The sequence below is a fragment of the Macrosteles quadrilineatus genome, unplaced genomic scaffold (assembly GCF_028750875.1).
Source record: "Macrosteles quadrilineatus isolate MER2022 unplaced genomic scaffold, UCM_ALF_1.0 Scaffold_3__2_contigs__length_128488019, whole genome shotgun sequence".
Taxonomy (NCBI): domain Eukaryota; kingdom Metazoa; phylum Arthropoda; class Insecta; order Hemiptera; family Cicadellidae; genus Macrosteles; species Macrosteles quadrilineatus.
In genome coordinates, this window is record NW_026542596.1 from 27,163,568 (window position 1) to 27,180,900 (window position 17,333).

The 17,333-nt window shown below is 38.5% G+C and overlaps 1 protein-coding gene across 1 annotated transcript in view; it reads left to right on the forward strand.

Moving 5' to 3' along the window:
- Window positions 1-17,333, forward strand: part of LOC128988840 (protein brunelleschi) — a 37,517-nt gene that overhangs the window by 7,254 nt on the left and 12,930 nt on the right. Inside the window, exons 4-13 of the mRNA XM_054410531.1 lie at window positions 428-708; window positions 4,230-4,446; window positions 4,890-4,995; window positions 5,777-5,909; window positions 8,058-8,198; window positions 8,855-9,169; window positions 9,346-9,500; window positions 10,534-10,676; window positions 16,161-16,246; window positions 17,107-17,233. Of these exons, the coding sequence (XP_054266506.1) occupies window positions 428-708; window positions 4,230-4,446; window positions 4,890-4,995; window positions 5,777-5,909; window positions 8,058-8,198; window positions 8,855-9,169; window positions 9,346-9,500; window positions 10,534-10,676; window positions 16,161-16,246; window positions 17,107-17,233 (1,704 nt within the window). The remainder of the gene's footprint in view (window positions 1-427; window positions 709-4,229; window positions 4,447-4,889; window positions 4,996-5,776; window positions 5,910-8,057; window positions 8,199-8,854; window positions 9,170-9,345; window positions 9,501-10,533; window positions 10,677-16,160; window positions 16,247-17,106; window positions 17,234-17,333) is intronic.

A 17,333-nucleotide genomic window follows, 5' to 3' on the forward strand; every position in this document is an offset into this window, starting at 1 on the left:
TTATCATAATAACAATAATAATACACATGATAACAACGCACTCGACTGTCAGACAGACAGACTTTTTAGTCGTCATTGTGCGCGTTCAAACTTATCTCCGTGCCTTTATCAATAAGACACGACAGTTGAGTCGGGGAGCAGTCGGCGGGAAAATCGGTCAGCACCAAACTGCCCCGACTGTCTTGCTGCGGTCGGCCCGTGTGCACGCTCATATTTACCACTATGGGGCCGACTTTGACTCCCGACTACGACTAAATAGTCGGCCGACAAAAAGTCTCTCGTGTGCGGTAGGGTATATAGATACATAAGACTAAATTACCTGAAAATAAGTTTTAGTTTACTGAAACATGCTATACATAAGTAGTGTCCAAACAATAGAGTAAACAAATTAGGCACCACCATGACAAAGCTTTTTACTTTTACATAGGCAAATGCAGCACACAACTGGAACTTAACGAGGTTTGCCGAGTTCATGAGAGCCTGAAAGTGAAGTACACAAACACATTGTATGATTCAAGATGCATAGTCATTGGTGTCAATGACGGACCAGAAACACCGTCTTTTCCCACACCGTCCAATTTCAAAAGTCGTGCCATATTCTACGCCACAGACGGTGAACTTGAATCTCTTGAATCACATGTCACTGAGTTTTTGTCTACTCTATTTTGGGTGCTTGAGTCCAAAAGACACGAGAGATGCAGAGAAAAGGTTTGTATTGTAAATTTGTTATTCTATTCACAGTCATTTATCTAGTACTATATTATATAGTGTATTTATTGTATTATATATTATATAGTGAAATTGAAGGTCCCTTTTTTGAAATTTAGGGTCTTAAAATAAAATGGTTTAGAATAACAGCATAAAATATTATTTGTATATACTGTAATGGTCAAATTTATTAGGGGGGTTCGTTTTAATTATTTAAAGACCACGAAGTGCTAGAGTGCGCTCGACAACAATTATCGGAAATAAACATGTCCAGTTGTCCACTTGTCAAGGCTCCTAGTTCGTGACTTGACCGCCGCGACCTCGGGGCGCTGACGTAGACGTGGTGGGGAGAAGCCGAGACCGGTGGACAGTTCTTAGGACAGTCTACGGTGAGCGCTTGTTCGCCTAACAACCTTCCTCAAGAGCGTGCAGCGGACCTGTGCAGCGGTCGTCGATTTGATTCGTAACGTGCGAGGCAACATAAAAGCGAAAAATAATACATCGAGAGAAGTATCGTCAGACGTAAGTACTGTGGTATATCATTACGTTAATAACCATCTTATTTCCCCGTTTTACTTTGGCGAGTAAGAGTTACCATTTACTATAATCTTAGTTGTAGGTGATTAGCGTATTGTATTTCTCGGGCCGGCACTGCGTGTGCGGTGCCACAGTAGCCTACACTTTTTAGTTTATTTATCGGAAGTTATTTTATTTTATTTTACCTAAAAGTATTTCATTTAGTTATATTTCGAAGCCAAGAAGTTCATTGGCATATTAGCGCTGACGCCATTTCATTTCGTTATTTTGTTATTGCGCGGGTCGACCTTTTATTTCATTACGAGAGTTTTATTTTTAGTTTTATTCGAGAAGCGATACCTTTTGTTAGACTAGAAGCTGGTCACTTATTTTAATTCTCATAACAGCATCGTATTTAGTGCCGATATATTCCTGGTCAGCGCGTCGTTGTGCTGACACGCAACCATAGTCTCGGGTACGTGTAGGACGAAAACATCTACGAAGATCTAGAAGTGGTAAGCGAGCGACGAGGACTGTCAGCGAGACCCTGGACTACTCGAGCTGTCCGAGCAAATCGGAGGTAAGTTTACGATAGGTGCTCTACCCGACATAAACACCTCACAATACCATTTGTGTTTTGATGAACATTTAAGTAACAATTCGTATTATCTTGGTTGGCGAGTGGTTATAGTGCTCCTCTTCAAATCTGTGGCTGGTTTGATTTCAAGTGAGATTGATTGTAGACCCAAATGCCATTTTAGCGAATTTCCCTATAGGGAAGTTCCCCAGAGGCCAGAAACACCATTTGTTCAAATTTTTATATATGTATTATTAAAACAAATGTATATATATATAGACTTATATACGTCCGTGAACGCGATAACTTGAGTAATTTTTGTCCGATTTTGATGAAATTTGGTTTAGAGGTGTAAAGCGAGATAAACTTGAATGAGTTCGCGAACCAGCACGTTCGGACCATGGGAACGGGGCTATACGGGGGGTTTTATGGGGTAAAAATTGGTTTTTTTCACTTTTGACCCTCAAAACACAAAATATCCCGATTTCTCTTTAGACCTTTTTATAGAGCTTTAACAAAATAATTTAGTATATAAAAGTATTTTTGTTCAATTATTAGTAACGAAAAAAATTTAAAAAATTGTAAATTTAAAATTCCCATGTTATTCTTATGGAGAATACTGCCAAATGTTTTAGTTTGCTTGTTTATGGATATATTTTGATCAAACTTGGCAAATTTATTTATTTTTTTACTAAGCTATCAATATTTTACTCAAAAACACACTTTATTAGTTTCCTTGTAGCAGCAAACCTAGATACTCGTTAAACCTAATGTTATTAAAATATATTTAACTGAAAATCAATTCAGACAAATGGAAATTCGCTTAGTCGGCAGGTTTGCTGTGGCGGGGGTATTTAATTATGCAATATTAGAGACAAATTGTTGATATTAGAGATAAACAAGACCAGTACTTGGACCTTTCCCCTCACAAAAAAAATGTTAAAAATGCATATTGCATAGAAAATACATACAGAAAATAAATAGATAAAAATACTAGACTTTGCTAAGTGTAAGATGAGTAAGCTTGTTCAAAGTTAAATATTTGAATTGCTGCTTACTTTACACCTTACACTCAGGGAAACCACAGCGAATTAAGGTACAGAGGAAAACAATGTTGTGTTTTGCTGGAAATATACTTGTGACGAGCATTGAAGAACCCAAACGGCGACCGCTGTATGGGAATTCCTATCGCACAGGGTCTTCCTACACTGAGAGCGTTGTAGCACTTGAGGTCGAGGAGGGACTTTTACCTAGACAAAAGGGCAAGTGCTAGACACGACTTAAATGTTTCCTCTGTACCTTACTTCTCTGTTAAAAACTTATTTGTTAATTAACCTGACAGTGCTAGTCATATGACACAAATAGTTCTGTCTGTCTGTGAGCCTGACTACCTTTGCAAAACTACTTATTCAAGATGAAGATATAAAGCGTAATACATACTGTGGTGGAAAGGTTCACTTACTGAGCATTTTCTCAGAGGTCGGGAGAAAAAGTTACTCTTATTACAATGGGCTACCCTGGGGCCTAAAATCATTTACACCCAATATTCAAAACATTACAAAATAAATTAAAATAGAGATCGTCCAGCGGTCAAAAACTTGACCAAAAACAAGTAATGTACAAACTTCTCTATTTTCATCACACGCTGTTAATAAAACATGTGATTGGAATTTCTTCAATTTGTTTTGATTTTCTGTATATATTTTGTTGTTATTTTGTCACCAGCATGGCAACCCATAAGGCCCATGTAATTTTTTTTATTTAAAAATAATTTTTTTTGTGTTTTTGAGCCTTTTTAAATTTATATAGGGATTCTGTACATCTACAGGAAAATATTTTTCTATCAGTATGCGTAGATTTTCCCTGTGATGCACACGAGCTGAAAAAAGGTTTTCAAGAAACATGCTTGCCTATTAATATAGGATTAATTGTTTAATGATAATGTTGAACTAGCATTAGGCTAGTTGAAAGTAGTTGTTCTAAAAATCTATATATTAAAAGGCAATTCTTTAAAACCTTTTTTCTCAGCTCGTGTGAATTGCAGGGAAAATCTACGCATAATGTTAGAAAGATATTTTACTGTAGATGTGCAGAATCCCTTTATAAATTAAAATAGCCTAAAAAATAAGCACAACAAATGAATTTAAGATATAAAAAAAAAATTACATGGGTCTTATGGGTGCTATGCTGGTGACGAAATAACAACGAAATATAAACAGAAAACCAAAATAAATGGAAGAAACTCCAATCACATGTTTTATTTACAGCGTGAGGTGAAAATAGAGAGGTCTGTACATTACATATTTTGGGTTGAGTTTTCGACCACTCAACAACCTCTAGTAGCCTATGTTTTATTAGAGAAACGCTTCCAAAGTAAAGTATTTTACCTATTTTTAGTTAACAAGTCGTAATTATTCACGATTTGCAGATTGATAAAGTGTCGCTGCTGCTAGCTCCGTTTGAGCGACGTGACTTTGTAGGTCTAGACATGGAGTCGCGCAGTAATCGCAAGCGCAGCGTCGGTCGCATGACCAAACATCTCGGAGATCTCAGTCTTCAGGCCGGGCTGGCGAACGACGCTCTTGGACATTATCAGACCGCTGCTGACATTCTGCGCAGCATCAACGATTGGCTCTGGCTAGCTGGTGAGTTGAATAACATTTATTGATTAATAATGAAGTTCAATTAAAGGGTAAAATTTAGGTATATGTTTAAATTTTCTCGATCCAAAACTCAAATAATTGTAATTGTAAAACATTTTTCTAAAGCCAGATTTTAAAGATTTGGCGGTGGATAGGTTTAACAGCAGGCTTATCTCACTGGCAAAAATTTGAAAAGTTAAATTGGTGTATAGGCCTACATTAATTAAGCCTCTTGAGAGGAACCAATCATAAGGTCATGATAAGTTCATGATGAGGTCATGGTAAGGACTAGAATCTTTTGATATATATTCGTCATCCATAGTTTTGAAAACTTTTCATACTGCATTGTAAAAAAAAAAAAAAAAAATAGAAATGTATATTTTTTCACAAATAGGCTACACAATTACAAGACAAGTACTGTACTTATCCTCTCTTTCTGTTGACAGGTGCTTTAGAAGGTCTGTGTGCGACGTCAGCTATTATCCATTATCCTAACATGGGGCGATCATCACCAGTGAAGAAAAACTCCTCTCTCCCTGAAACACAGACTCGGTGAGCTATTTCAGCCATTTGAATTCAATTCAGTCGATTTCATTCATGGCATAAACCAATTAACGGTGATAAGTAAAATTGATAACAGGAAATTGATCAATTATTGTCTTATTGATCCCTAACATCCATGTGTTGATAGAAAGTATTGTATACTAAAGGGCTTAATACACAAAACAACTGTGTCTTGTCTAGTAGATAACTGGGCTTGGAAGGCAAGTGTTGTATTCACTCATCAATTTATAGCGTATAATATACGGTAAATTCCTTTTAGCTAACAGTTGGCTGCAATACACTCCAGAACATTATTGTATTTGAAAGCAGCCTCTCCCCTTCCTTTTAATTGGCTGGTTCAGCCCATGCTTCTTGCTAGATAAGAGGTGATTAAAAAATATACATGAAATGTGTATGTGTATTTCAGTATTTTACAATTCTTGGCCTATCTGATTGATGTTCTAGTCTTTAATAATTAATGTTTGAAAATGTTTGAACATGGTAACTGTAAACTTTGGGTCAGTCTTTAGGCGGAACGAAGAGTAAAATTTTAACCTTACGACATCTACATCTTATTTTATTAAAATATTCTTACACATAATAACCCAGAGAGGGGGGATGCAGCCCCCCCCCCTGGATCAACCTATGATAGTAACTCACATTTAAACTGAATAAAAATTATGTTTGGTCAAGAATTTTCAAGACTTTATCCATAACGATTCGTAATATAGATTTTATAGGAGCCATTCTCTTTAGTCATGATATAACAGAGCATTTAATGCATTTGCAGGCCAACACAAGACAGCAAAGTGGCTAAAGAAGTTGTTGAATCCATCACATCAGAGCACAAGAACATTACAAACTTACTGAGTCCTGACGACATCATCAGGTTCTTCCGAGAAGCTATAGTCCACTACAGCAAGGTAAAATTTGTAATGCTATTTTCATCTCAAAAGTTTTTTTTACCGCAATATCAATTGGTTTGAGTTTTCAGCTTTAGCTGTGACTTGATATTTTGAATTGTAATAGGACAGAAGCTAGCTTACCTTGAAGACGCACAGGTAGGCCATAGAACATAGGATACAGAACACACAATATTTCGTCCCCTGAGGGGCTTTGTCGAGTGATAGAAAGTGAAAGAGAGTTTACAAAATGGTTAATGTCATGTCTGTTGTGACTCAGTGTTTCTTAAGTCAAGTCTTACATTAAAATTGTATAAAGGCAGATTAGAGAGGTTTTTTTTTAATATTAATTTACAAACCAAGAAACCAATAGTGTTTTGGAAAAGTACATTAAACCGTACAAATACACTTTCTTAAAATCCCTTGCACATGTTGTTGGGAGTGATAAGCATTTGTCTTAGCATTGCATTGCAGACATCAATGCATGATTATCTACTAGTGATGATGCTACAACCACAAAAAGTCTGTTCACAGATTAGTTAATTAATTTTTAATACGTGTAGTAAAATAATAGTTTCTCTGTGAACCCCAAAGCAGAATGGTTCCTACGTGTCTGCAACGGCCTGTGAAAACCTCAAAATGTGTCCGCAAGCGCTAAAACTAAAAAGCTAAATAATGACTTATATACTGGTATATATATACATATATATATATATTCACTCTTTAGGGCTACTAGTAATATAGTTAAATAAAATAAGTAAATTTCAATAACTTGTATAGCCTACTTTTAAAACAAAAAACTAAAAAACTATTAAGGGGTAGGCATAATCAGGTTATTTAAATTTACTTTTTTTTAAATATGTATATATATATACAGATACCTTAACAAGTGTTAACAAGGTCTTCAGAAGTAAAACTTTAAATGTACTATAGTTTCTTTATATAAACACACTAGGGATGGACGGGATTGAAATTTTAGTTCGGGACGGGACGGGACGGGATTTTTCTTTCCTTCCCGATTTTCGGGACGGGATGGGACAGGATTTTTTTCTGTGCATAAAAAAAAGTACTGTATTGCAGTTACCAAAAAAGGTATACGAAATCAATTTTTACCATTTGTGGCACTGATCTATAAAAACCAAAAAATGGGTAACAATTTACAGGTACCTATAGAAACTTGTGACTCGCGGGTCACGGGGTGATCGTCTGTAGAACTCACGGTCACGGCGCGATCGTCGTCATGACTCGCGGTCACGGCGCGATCGTCGGTATGACTCCGCGGTCACGGGGTTATCGTCGGTATGACTCCACGGTCACGGCGCGATCGTCGGTATGACTCCGCGGTCACGGCGCGATCGTCGGTATGACTCCGCGGTCACGGGGTTATCGTCGGTATGACTCCACGGTCACGGCGCGATCGTCGGTATGACTCCGCGGTCACGGGGTTATCGTCGGTATGACTCCACGGTCACGGTGCGATCGTCGTCATGACTCGCGGTCACGGCGCGATCGTCGGTATGACTCGCGGTCACGGCGCGATCGTCGGTATGACTCCGCGGTCACGGGGTTATCGTCGGTATGACTCCACGGTCACGGGGTTATCGTTGTCATGACTCGCGGTCACGGCGCGATCGTCGGTATGACTCGCGGTCACGGCGTGATCGTCGGTAAGACTCGTGGTCACAGCGTGATCGTCGGTAGGACTTCGCGGTCACGGCGCGATCGTCGTTATGACTCCGCGGTCACGGCGTGACTGTCGGTATGACTCCGCGGTCACAGCCCGATCGTCGTTATGACTCGCGGTCACGGTGCGATCGTCGGTCCAATAATCGCGGCCACGGCGCGATCGTCGTTATGACTCCGTAAATGTGTCCGCAGGCCCGCGTTTCTCGGCGTTTCGTGTCCGCGACAATGTCGCAGCGTCGCTCGTTGTTCTGCTTTGGGGTCTGTGAAAGAAACCAAATCAATGACAATGTTTTTTTAAGCAGAGGTGAGGGCTTAATCTTCGAACCAAGGCGATTTTAGCTTACAATCTAGTGATTGAGCTCTGGGACAGAAATTTGAGCTGAATCAAGCTTTTATTCTCACATTATTATGGAGATCGCAGAAAGTGTCTGTGAAGGTTGCACAATCAAAGCTTCAAGACTGATTGAAAGTTATATTTTGCAGTACCAGAATGCCAATGTTATAGAGACAGAAGCATGCTACAAAGCGGCTAGGCTAGCCATACAACACAAGGCTTATCTCCAGGCAGCAAACTTCTTGCACAGTGTTATCAGCATTAATCTTACCCTTAATGAGGAAGAAAAGGTATGGTGATATAGTATTCAAAATTTTTTCACGTATATTATTATATTATTAGACCAAGGTATGATTTTAAAAATGGAATTGGTTAGCTTGTGAAGCTTTTAATTTAGTCAGAGATGGAAAATGTAAAAAAAAAATTCTTAACACCTTTGCTACCGCAATAGTACTACATTTTTCATTTACAGAGATGTCTGTCGCACTATGTACGTCACTTGGTTTGTGGATAGGATTATTAGTGACATCATATGATAGTTGGCAAAACTGATATTTACTTTGCTACATCACTGGCTCGCGGTCTGTGTGTACTGTTAACCAAGTGACACCCGGTCAATGTGTGATATTAAAATGTATACCTCAGGCCGTGACAATAACCGCAACATCTCAAATATGGGGCAATCAGTAGCGAACGTGTTAAAACAACATAAGCCATATGAACATTTAGAACTCTTTCAAAAATTTCATCCATACATATTTTAAGTTGGACTCATTCTTGTTTTTAAATATTTGTTTTCCTGTTCGTAACCATTTACTAATTAATTTGTGTGTTTCTGAAAAGTAGAAGCCATTACCAATTTGACAGAATATACAAAATATACTACACAAATGAAATAAACAGTAGGCTGACTTGAACATACATTTTTGTTACTGTTTTTACACAGATTGAACGCTTGATGAGCCTCTCACAACTGTTCACTAAGATAGGGTTTCTGCGTAAGGCTTCATTCTACCGCAGACTTGCAGCCACACGTTACGTGTCGGCCCGTAACCCACAGACCAACTGGCAGCAGTGCTACAACCTCATGCTACAAGCACTAGCAGGCCACAAGTTGTCCCTGGACCCTGCTGACCATTCCCTAGACAAGCTCTCAGGCTGGCCAGGGTTGCAGAAGCAGGTTCTACAAGACCTGGTGATTGCTGCTACTCGCGTTGGCCAGTCAGCTGTAGCTACTAGACACATGACATTCCTACTCCAGGTAAACAAATCAAAACATAAACCTTTCATCCTCATAACTCAATACAAGTTTAAACTTTATAATCACTAGTTTACAGTTTGAACTTACTTTATACTGTTACTTTGTAGTCAGTACAGCTTGAATTTCAGGTATTGGATATTCGATATAATGAGTGTTGTAACAGCTGATGTGTGTAGGTGATGTGGAGTCAGCTGACTGGTGGAGAGCGTCATGACTTGGCGTTACAGCTACAGTCATTGGCTGCCCAGTGTGAGGGCTCACCTGTACCTCTAGTGTTGGACAGTGGACTAGTCATACCTCCAGTCAACCTCATCAATGTGCCTACTGCTGAGTACGTGACTTTTAATTAATAAAAAAAATGTCTAGTAGGATATTGAAAAAAACATGAATAATTAAAATAGTTTGATAGTCATAAGGTCGGAAGGACAGGCAAGGTTGCATATGCGCTATGTTTGCATGGTGTCCAGCCAACCTCACGTATTTGCTGCAATCGCTGTAAATCATCACAATTTTTGCAATTTCAAGATATTTTTACGGATATCTGACTTGGCAAGAAATTATCTCGGTTGGTGCCGTGATCATGGCAAAATCACATTTATTGCCGCGATCAAGGGAAAAAATCATTGATGTTGTCTCGATCCCGAGAAATGATGCCGGGAAATGATGTTGATTACCAATGATGACGTGATGGCAACTACTTATTATAGAATATGTAGAAGGGGTTTTAGTTTACTAGCAGTTTTTTTCGCTTTTTTTGAGCAGCAAGTTTTGTCTTGGATATTTTGAACTTCTTCAGAAACCTGGAATTGTTCTTGAATTTTATTTTGATGGGAGGTTGGACACCCTGTTGCAGTCTACTCCTACTTCTGCCACTTAACTCACCCAAAGTCCTCCTCCAATTCTGTATTCTTCCATCACCTACCCCAGCATCACCTCCCACATTTCTGTGTCAGACTGCTTAAAATTCTGCTACCTATGTGACATAATGTACCTCTTTAACTACGTTCCGGCCCGCCCGTTTTACTTTACAAACAAAAGTTACATAGACTCTAATTGTATTTTGTATTTTATTTGGCATTGTGGTTTGCCTTTTAAGAAAGCTTGAAAGCTTGTAACTAGTGACTAAAATCAACTATTTCTTCATTAATTCATTACTATCTAGACAAAATTTTATGTCTCTTAGTTGAATCAAAATGTTCAAAAATATAGGAAAAACTGGTTCATTCCAAAATCTATCCATTGAAAAACCATATTTTTTTATAATTCTCATGCCATTGCTATTTTTACATTTTCATTATTGCACCTTTATCTATTTTATTTTATCAGTATCTGAAAGACTCATATACTATTTTCTGTTTTTCCAGGAGTTTTATAGTCCAGAACTTAAAACCTCACTTGCGCCCTTCCAAACTAGAAAAGACGAAAGAAAACTTTGGTCCATTCCTCTTCACTCCTATAAATTTTGGATCATTGGAAAGGAAATCAAGCAAACCTAATAATAAAGTTGGTAAGTAAATAATGTATTGAGTATCGTGTACATCTAAAAACTGGAAAGAATCCTAAATATTAACTTTTAAACGTGGCAAGCCATTCAATTTGTTAGGTTTCTGTTTCTTAATGTGCTTTTGCTCTATAAGATATGCCCGCCACAGTATTATTACTATTATTAGAATAATTATAATATAATAATATAAGGTTATGTTTTTAGGAAAAAGCATTTAGCTTGGATTAAATAAATAAATATAGGATGGAGAGGACACAGCTAACTCACCTGATGAAAGGTTGCAGATGAGTCAAAGAACACATAAAATCACACACATAATTTACTTAATATTTCGCCTCTTTCAGAGGCTTCTTCAGAAGTAGGCCTAGATGGTAGTTACAAAACAACAGTTTAAATAGGATGACACAGTTTGAACTCAAAATGTCTGACAGGTTGTCCAACTGACACTGCACAAAGCACTAAATACAGGCACATTGCAATATTGTATTTACATATAATATGTACATTGAAAAGCAAATTAGTTTTGTCCATGAAAAGAAATACTTAAGAGTTAGCTGTGAGGGTGAGGATATGAGGATATTATCTAATGTTGAGGTTAGGTGGGGTTCTGGAGTTGGTCACAAACTGGTAAGCTAATTCCCATCTTCTGAGCATTGAACTATTGCATTGGTTCTTTGGCAATGATTTTAGAGCTTTTATGGTGAAACAGTCATCAAATAGAAGTTGGTGGGATAAGGCATGTTGTGCAACTGGTTTTTCTTTGCTAGTTTTAACATCATGTCGATGGCCGTTCATGCGTTTTCGGAGAGTTTCGGTTGTTAGGCCTATGTACTGGGCTGGACAATGTGAACATTGAAGCTGGTAGATAAGGTTCTCTGAGCTGCAGGTATGATGGCCTTGGATTCTGTAATTTTTATTATGGTATGTGCTGGTAAAAGTTTCTGTAGGATGGTGTATCTGGCAAGATTTACATCGGTTTTCATTGCATGGGTATGAGCCCGGTCTTGGTTTCTCAGATGGTATTTTTGATGGATTTGGGAGTTTTGGGTGGACTAGCATATTCCTCAAATTTGGGGGTTGCCTATAGATTATGGAAGGGGCTCTTGAAAGGAGGTTTTTGGTTTGGCTGGAGGACTCTAGGATTTTGAAACCTGTTTTAAGGAGGTTGTTTAGTTGTTGCAGGCCAGGGTGGTAAGTGGTTATCAAATTTACTTGAAGATGGTTGGTATTTTTCTTTGTAGTTGGACGTGGGTTCTGAGCCGCTTGGATCTGAGATTTTACGAGAGTGCTAGGATAGCCTCGGTTTTCAAAGGCTTTTTGAAGTTGGGTTTGGTATTGTGTACGGTCTTTCGGTTCTGAAATTAGGCGATTTCCCCTTAGGGCAAGACTGTAAGGAAGTGATCTCTTGGTGTTATTCGGATGACAACTAGAAAAATGGAGGTATTGTTGGTGGTTGGTCGGTTTTATGTGGATAGATGTGGTGAGGCTATTGTTCCTTAGATGAATTGTAAGGTCTAAAAAGTTGATGGAAGTCTCAGAGAAATCCCAGGTGAAATTTAGCGGTCCAAAACTGTTGAGGTCTTCCAGGAACTTCCGTAGTGATTCTTCACCGTGGGTCCAAATTATGAAAATATCGTCAATGTATCTAAACCAGCAGATGGGGAGGTGTTCACGGCTAGACAAAAACTTTTCTTCATAATTCCCCATGTAGAGATTAGCATAAGATGGGGCCATTCTTGTACCCATGGCAGTGCCCTTGATCTGTAGGAAGTGTTTGTCCTGAAATTGGAAATAGTTCTTTTCCAGAATGAATTTTATCAGTTGAGTTATAAACGAAGTGGTGGGTAGGGATCCTTTGGGTCTGTTTTGAAGGTAGTTTTCTGTTGCTGTTAGGCCGTGGACATGAGGTATGTTTGTGTAGAGTGAGGTGACATCAATAGTGGCCATGAGAGTGTTAGCGGGGAGTGGTTGTCTGACATTGTTAAGTTTTTGCAAAAAATCATTGGAGTCCTTGATATATGAGGCCAAGTTTTGTACTAGCGGTTGTAGATAGGCGTCTACGTATGAAGAGATACGTTCCGTTAAAGAACCGCAGCCTGATACTATGGGCCTTCCTGGCGGTGGTGTTATGCCTTTGTGGATTTTTGGTAATATGTAGATTTTAGGGCAGATGGGTTCTTCTGGTATTAACAGATTTGTTGTTTCTTTGTATCAAACATATACATCAATATGGATCTATAGGCCTAGTCCAACAAACCCAACCACATCAGGTTCCTCTAATCTCAGATAGGCCTTGTCTGGCCTCCCTCTTAGGACTACCTATACCAGTAGGCCAAAAACCCTTTCTACCTAAACCACCGAAGATTCCTACTTCCCCATTCAAGAGCAATTCTGTCCCAAACAACCCTGAAACCTCTACAAATGAACAACAAGTTTGCAACTTATCCAACCACCAGCTCTCAGAAATAGAAAAAACAGTTTTGACCAAGGGTCTCAGTTTTTGTCCCACACCCCGTTTTGACCATTTTGGCCTAGTTAAAGACATCATGTCGCTAGCTAGGAACCTACGTCTCAAACATTATTTCAACTCACAAGATCAAGACAACTCGAAATCCAACAGTGTGGCGCCCTCCCTAGCGAAGTTTGCTCCACCCTCGGACTTCGATCCCCCTCCGTTACCAGCAGACCATCCGATAGAACAATACATCAACTTCTTGGTACAAAACATCTCAGATCCCACTTTCGAAAACAACGTAACCTCTACAACACTCCATAACCTCACCGAAGCCGAGAAAAAAGCCATTTCAACTTTAAAATCAAATACTGATATCATGATCCTTCCAGCTGACAAAGGCTCGACCACAGTGATAATGAATAAATCTGATTATGTGTCAGAAATCCAACGCCAGCTCAGTGATTCTTCCACCTACCTCCCTCTGAAAGAAGATCCAACTATAAAGTACACCGCTGAACTCAAGGAAATAATTTACAAACACTCCAAATCCAACAATATCTCCCCAGAAACAACAAATCTGTTAATACCAGAAGAACCCATCTGCCCTAAAATCTACATATTACCAAAAATCCACAAAGGCATAACACCACCGCCAGGAAGGCCCATAGTATCAGGCTGCGGTTCTTTAACGGAACGTATCTCTTCATACGTAGACGCCTATCTACAACCGCTAGTACAAAACTTGGCCTCATATATCAAGGACTCCAATGATTTTTTGCAAAAACTTAACAATGTCAGACAACCACTCCCCGCTAACACTCTCATGGCCACTATTGATGTCACCTCACTCTACACAAACATACCTCATGTCCACGGCCTAACAGCAACAGAAAACTACCTTCAAAACAGACCCAAAGGATCCCTACCCACCACTTCGTTTATAACTCAACTGATAAAATTCATTCTGGAAAAGAACTATTTCCAATTTCAGGACAAACACTTCCTACAGATCAAGGGCACTGCCATGGGTACAAGAATGGCCCCATCTTATGCTAATCTCTACATGGGGAATTATGAAGAAAAGTTTTTGTCTAGCCGTGAACACCTCCCCATCTGCTGGTTTAGATACATTGACGATATTTTCATAATTTGGACCCACGGTGAAGAATCACTACGGAAGTTCCTGGAAGACCTCAACAGTTTTGGACCGCTAAATTTCACCTGGGATTTCTCTGAGACTTCCATCAACTTTTTAGACCTTACAATTCATCTAAGGAACAATAGCCTCACCACATCTATCCACATAAAACCGACCAACCACCAACAATACCTCCATTTTTCTAGTTGTCATCCGAATAACACCAAGAGATCACTTCCTTACAGTCTTGCCCTAAGGGGAAATCGCCTAATTTCAGAACCGAAAGACCGTACACAATACCAAACCCAACTTCAAAAAGCCTTTGAAAACCGAGGCTATCCTAGCACTCTCGTAAAATCTCAGATCCAAGCGGCTCAGAACCCACGTCCAACTACAAAGAAAAATACCAACCATCTTCAAGTAAATTTGATAACCACTTACCACCCTGGCCTGCAACAACTAAACAACCTCCTTAAAACAGGTTTCAAAATCCTAGAGTCCTCCAGCCAAACCAAAAACCTCCTTTCAAGAGCCCCTTCCATAATCTATAGGCAACCCCCAAATTTGAGGAATATGCTAGTCCACCCAAAACTCCCAAATCCATCAAAAATACCATCTGAGAAACCAAGACCGGGCTCATACCCATGCAATGAAAACCGATGTAAATCTTGCCAGATACACCATCCTACAGAAACTTTTACCAGCACATACCATAATAAAAATTACAGAATCCAAGGCCATCATACCTGCAGCTCAGAGAACCTTATCTACCAGCTTCAATGTTCACATTGTCCAGCCCAGTACATAGGCCTAACAACCGAGACTCTCCGAAAACGCATGAACGGCCATCGACATGATGTTAAAACTAGCAAAGAAAAACCAGTTGCACAACATGCCTTATCCCACCAACTTCTATTTGATGACTGTTTCACCATAAAAGCTCTAAAATCATTGCCAAAGAACCAATGCAATAGTTCAATGCTCAGAAGATGGGAATTAGCTTACCAGTTTGTGACCAACTCCAGAACCCCACCTAACCTCAACATTAGATAATATCCTCATATCCTCACCCTCACAGCTAACTCTTAAGTATTTCTTTTCATGGACAAAACTAATTTGCTTTTCAATGTACATATTATATGTAAATACAATATTGCAATGTGCCTGTATTTAGTGCTTTGTGCAGTGTCAGTTGGACAACCTGTCAGACATTTTGAGTTCAAACTGTGTCATCCTATTTAAACTGTTGTTTTGTAACTACCATCTAGGCCTACTTCTGAAGAAGCCTCTGAAAGAGGCGAAATATTAAGTAAATTATGTGTGTGATTTTATGTGTTCTTTGACTCATCTGCAACCTTTCATCAGGTGAGTTAGCTGTGTCCTCTCCATCCTATATTTATTTATTTAATATAATAATATAATAAATGCACTTAAGTAAGTATTTGAAACAAAACAATAAGGTGGTCCTTTTCAGTTTGAAAATCATAAAATTACTTTTTTTTTATTTGACCTCCGTTATAACTTGACACATTCATGTCTACAAGTTTTGTTTTTGTTTAAATATACTACATATAGGTAATAAAGTAGGCCTAACTAATGTGTTCCAATTGAAACAAAAAACTATAGTCTTATGCCAGAAACGACATCGGATACCCCGAGAGCTCAAATAACCGGGGCTCAGATAATCAAGTGTACTGTAGACATGTCAAAACACATCATTTATAACAAATTTCACTGAAATGATTTTTGAATGGTTTTAACCCATTATCAGTCTGAAATATCAGCACATATTCTGTAGCATGACAGTTTTTACTACATACACTTACTAAGTAAAAAGATCTAGGATCCAAATAACATTCAGACAAATCTGATAATCATGGTTTAATAATTCCAGATTACTTGTGGGTTGCTGATGATCTGTGTGAAGTCAAACTTGAGCTGAGCAACCCATTCCCTTTTGAACTGGAAGTTTCCAACATGGTAAAGTAAATAGATTCAAATAAGCTGTACTTTGCTTCCACATAATTTGAGTCTGAAATCACAAAAAAACACGACAGGCTTTACAAATATTTTTTTCTTACTTTCATATGTTTAAAGTTGGTTTTGAGATCAGTTTAATATGAGAAGAAGCACAGGGATTTTGTGGTTAAGACATCAGTTTTTTTAAGCTGTAGTCCACATATGGAAAAATAGAACAGATATTAAGTGAGGTTAAGTGTTTAAATGTATTGGAGATCTCTCTCCACTAAAGCCATGTAGGATATTTGTTCAAGTCAATAACTCTATGCCAACATGTCGTGTGGCACCCACCGAGAATAGGCATATCAACGATTTGAAATACATTGACTCATTGAGTCACTGTAAGCTTAGCTGTAGATATGAGGTTAGCTTGTACTAGGTGTACCAGTTCACACCTCTACCATTTCTGAGTTAATACTGTACTGCTAAAGGAGTATAGTATAGATTTACTGTACAAGTTTAAGGCCATAGGAACTTAGTCATATGAGATTGTAGGTCTATGCACTCTTTTTCAGGATTGAAGGTGATAAAATAATTTTTCAAGATTTTTTCTGGATGAAGTATTTGGTTTAGGTAGAATTTAAAAATCACTATGGCAGTTGAGGTCCAATTCAGTATATACCTTTAGTTACTATTCTATACAAGAACAATTTATGAAAAAACTATTGACTGCAAAAAAAAATTACTCAGGTTTATGATAAGAAAAAAAAAACACTGAATCTACCGTGAAACTTGAAATTGTTGTATTGTTTTGTTGGATACTATTTTTCTATCAGTTCTATAATATTATAATTATAATAACAGTGTTGGTGGACTTGTAGAGATTGCTGACCTCTGGGGTGGTGTTTGAGAGCCTTCCCCTCACCCTGGTTCTGCCCCCAGAGGCAACCAATGTGGGCGTCACTCTTGCTGGGACTGCCAAAGAGGTTGGACTATTGGAGATTACAGGTACCTTACAAGAGTCATCCGTAACTTAACCCTTTTGATTCTCATTTTAGGGCTCCTCTAATGCCCAGGGTTAAATTTATTATGCAGATCATTAAGCCTA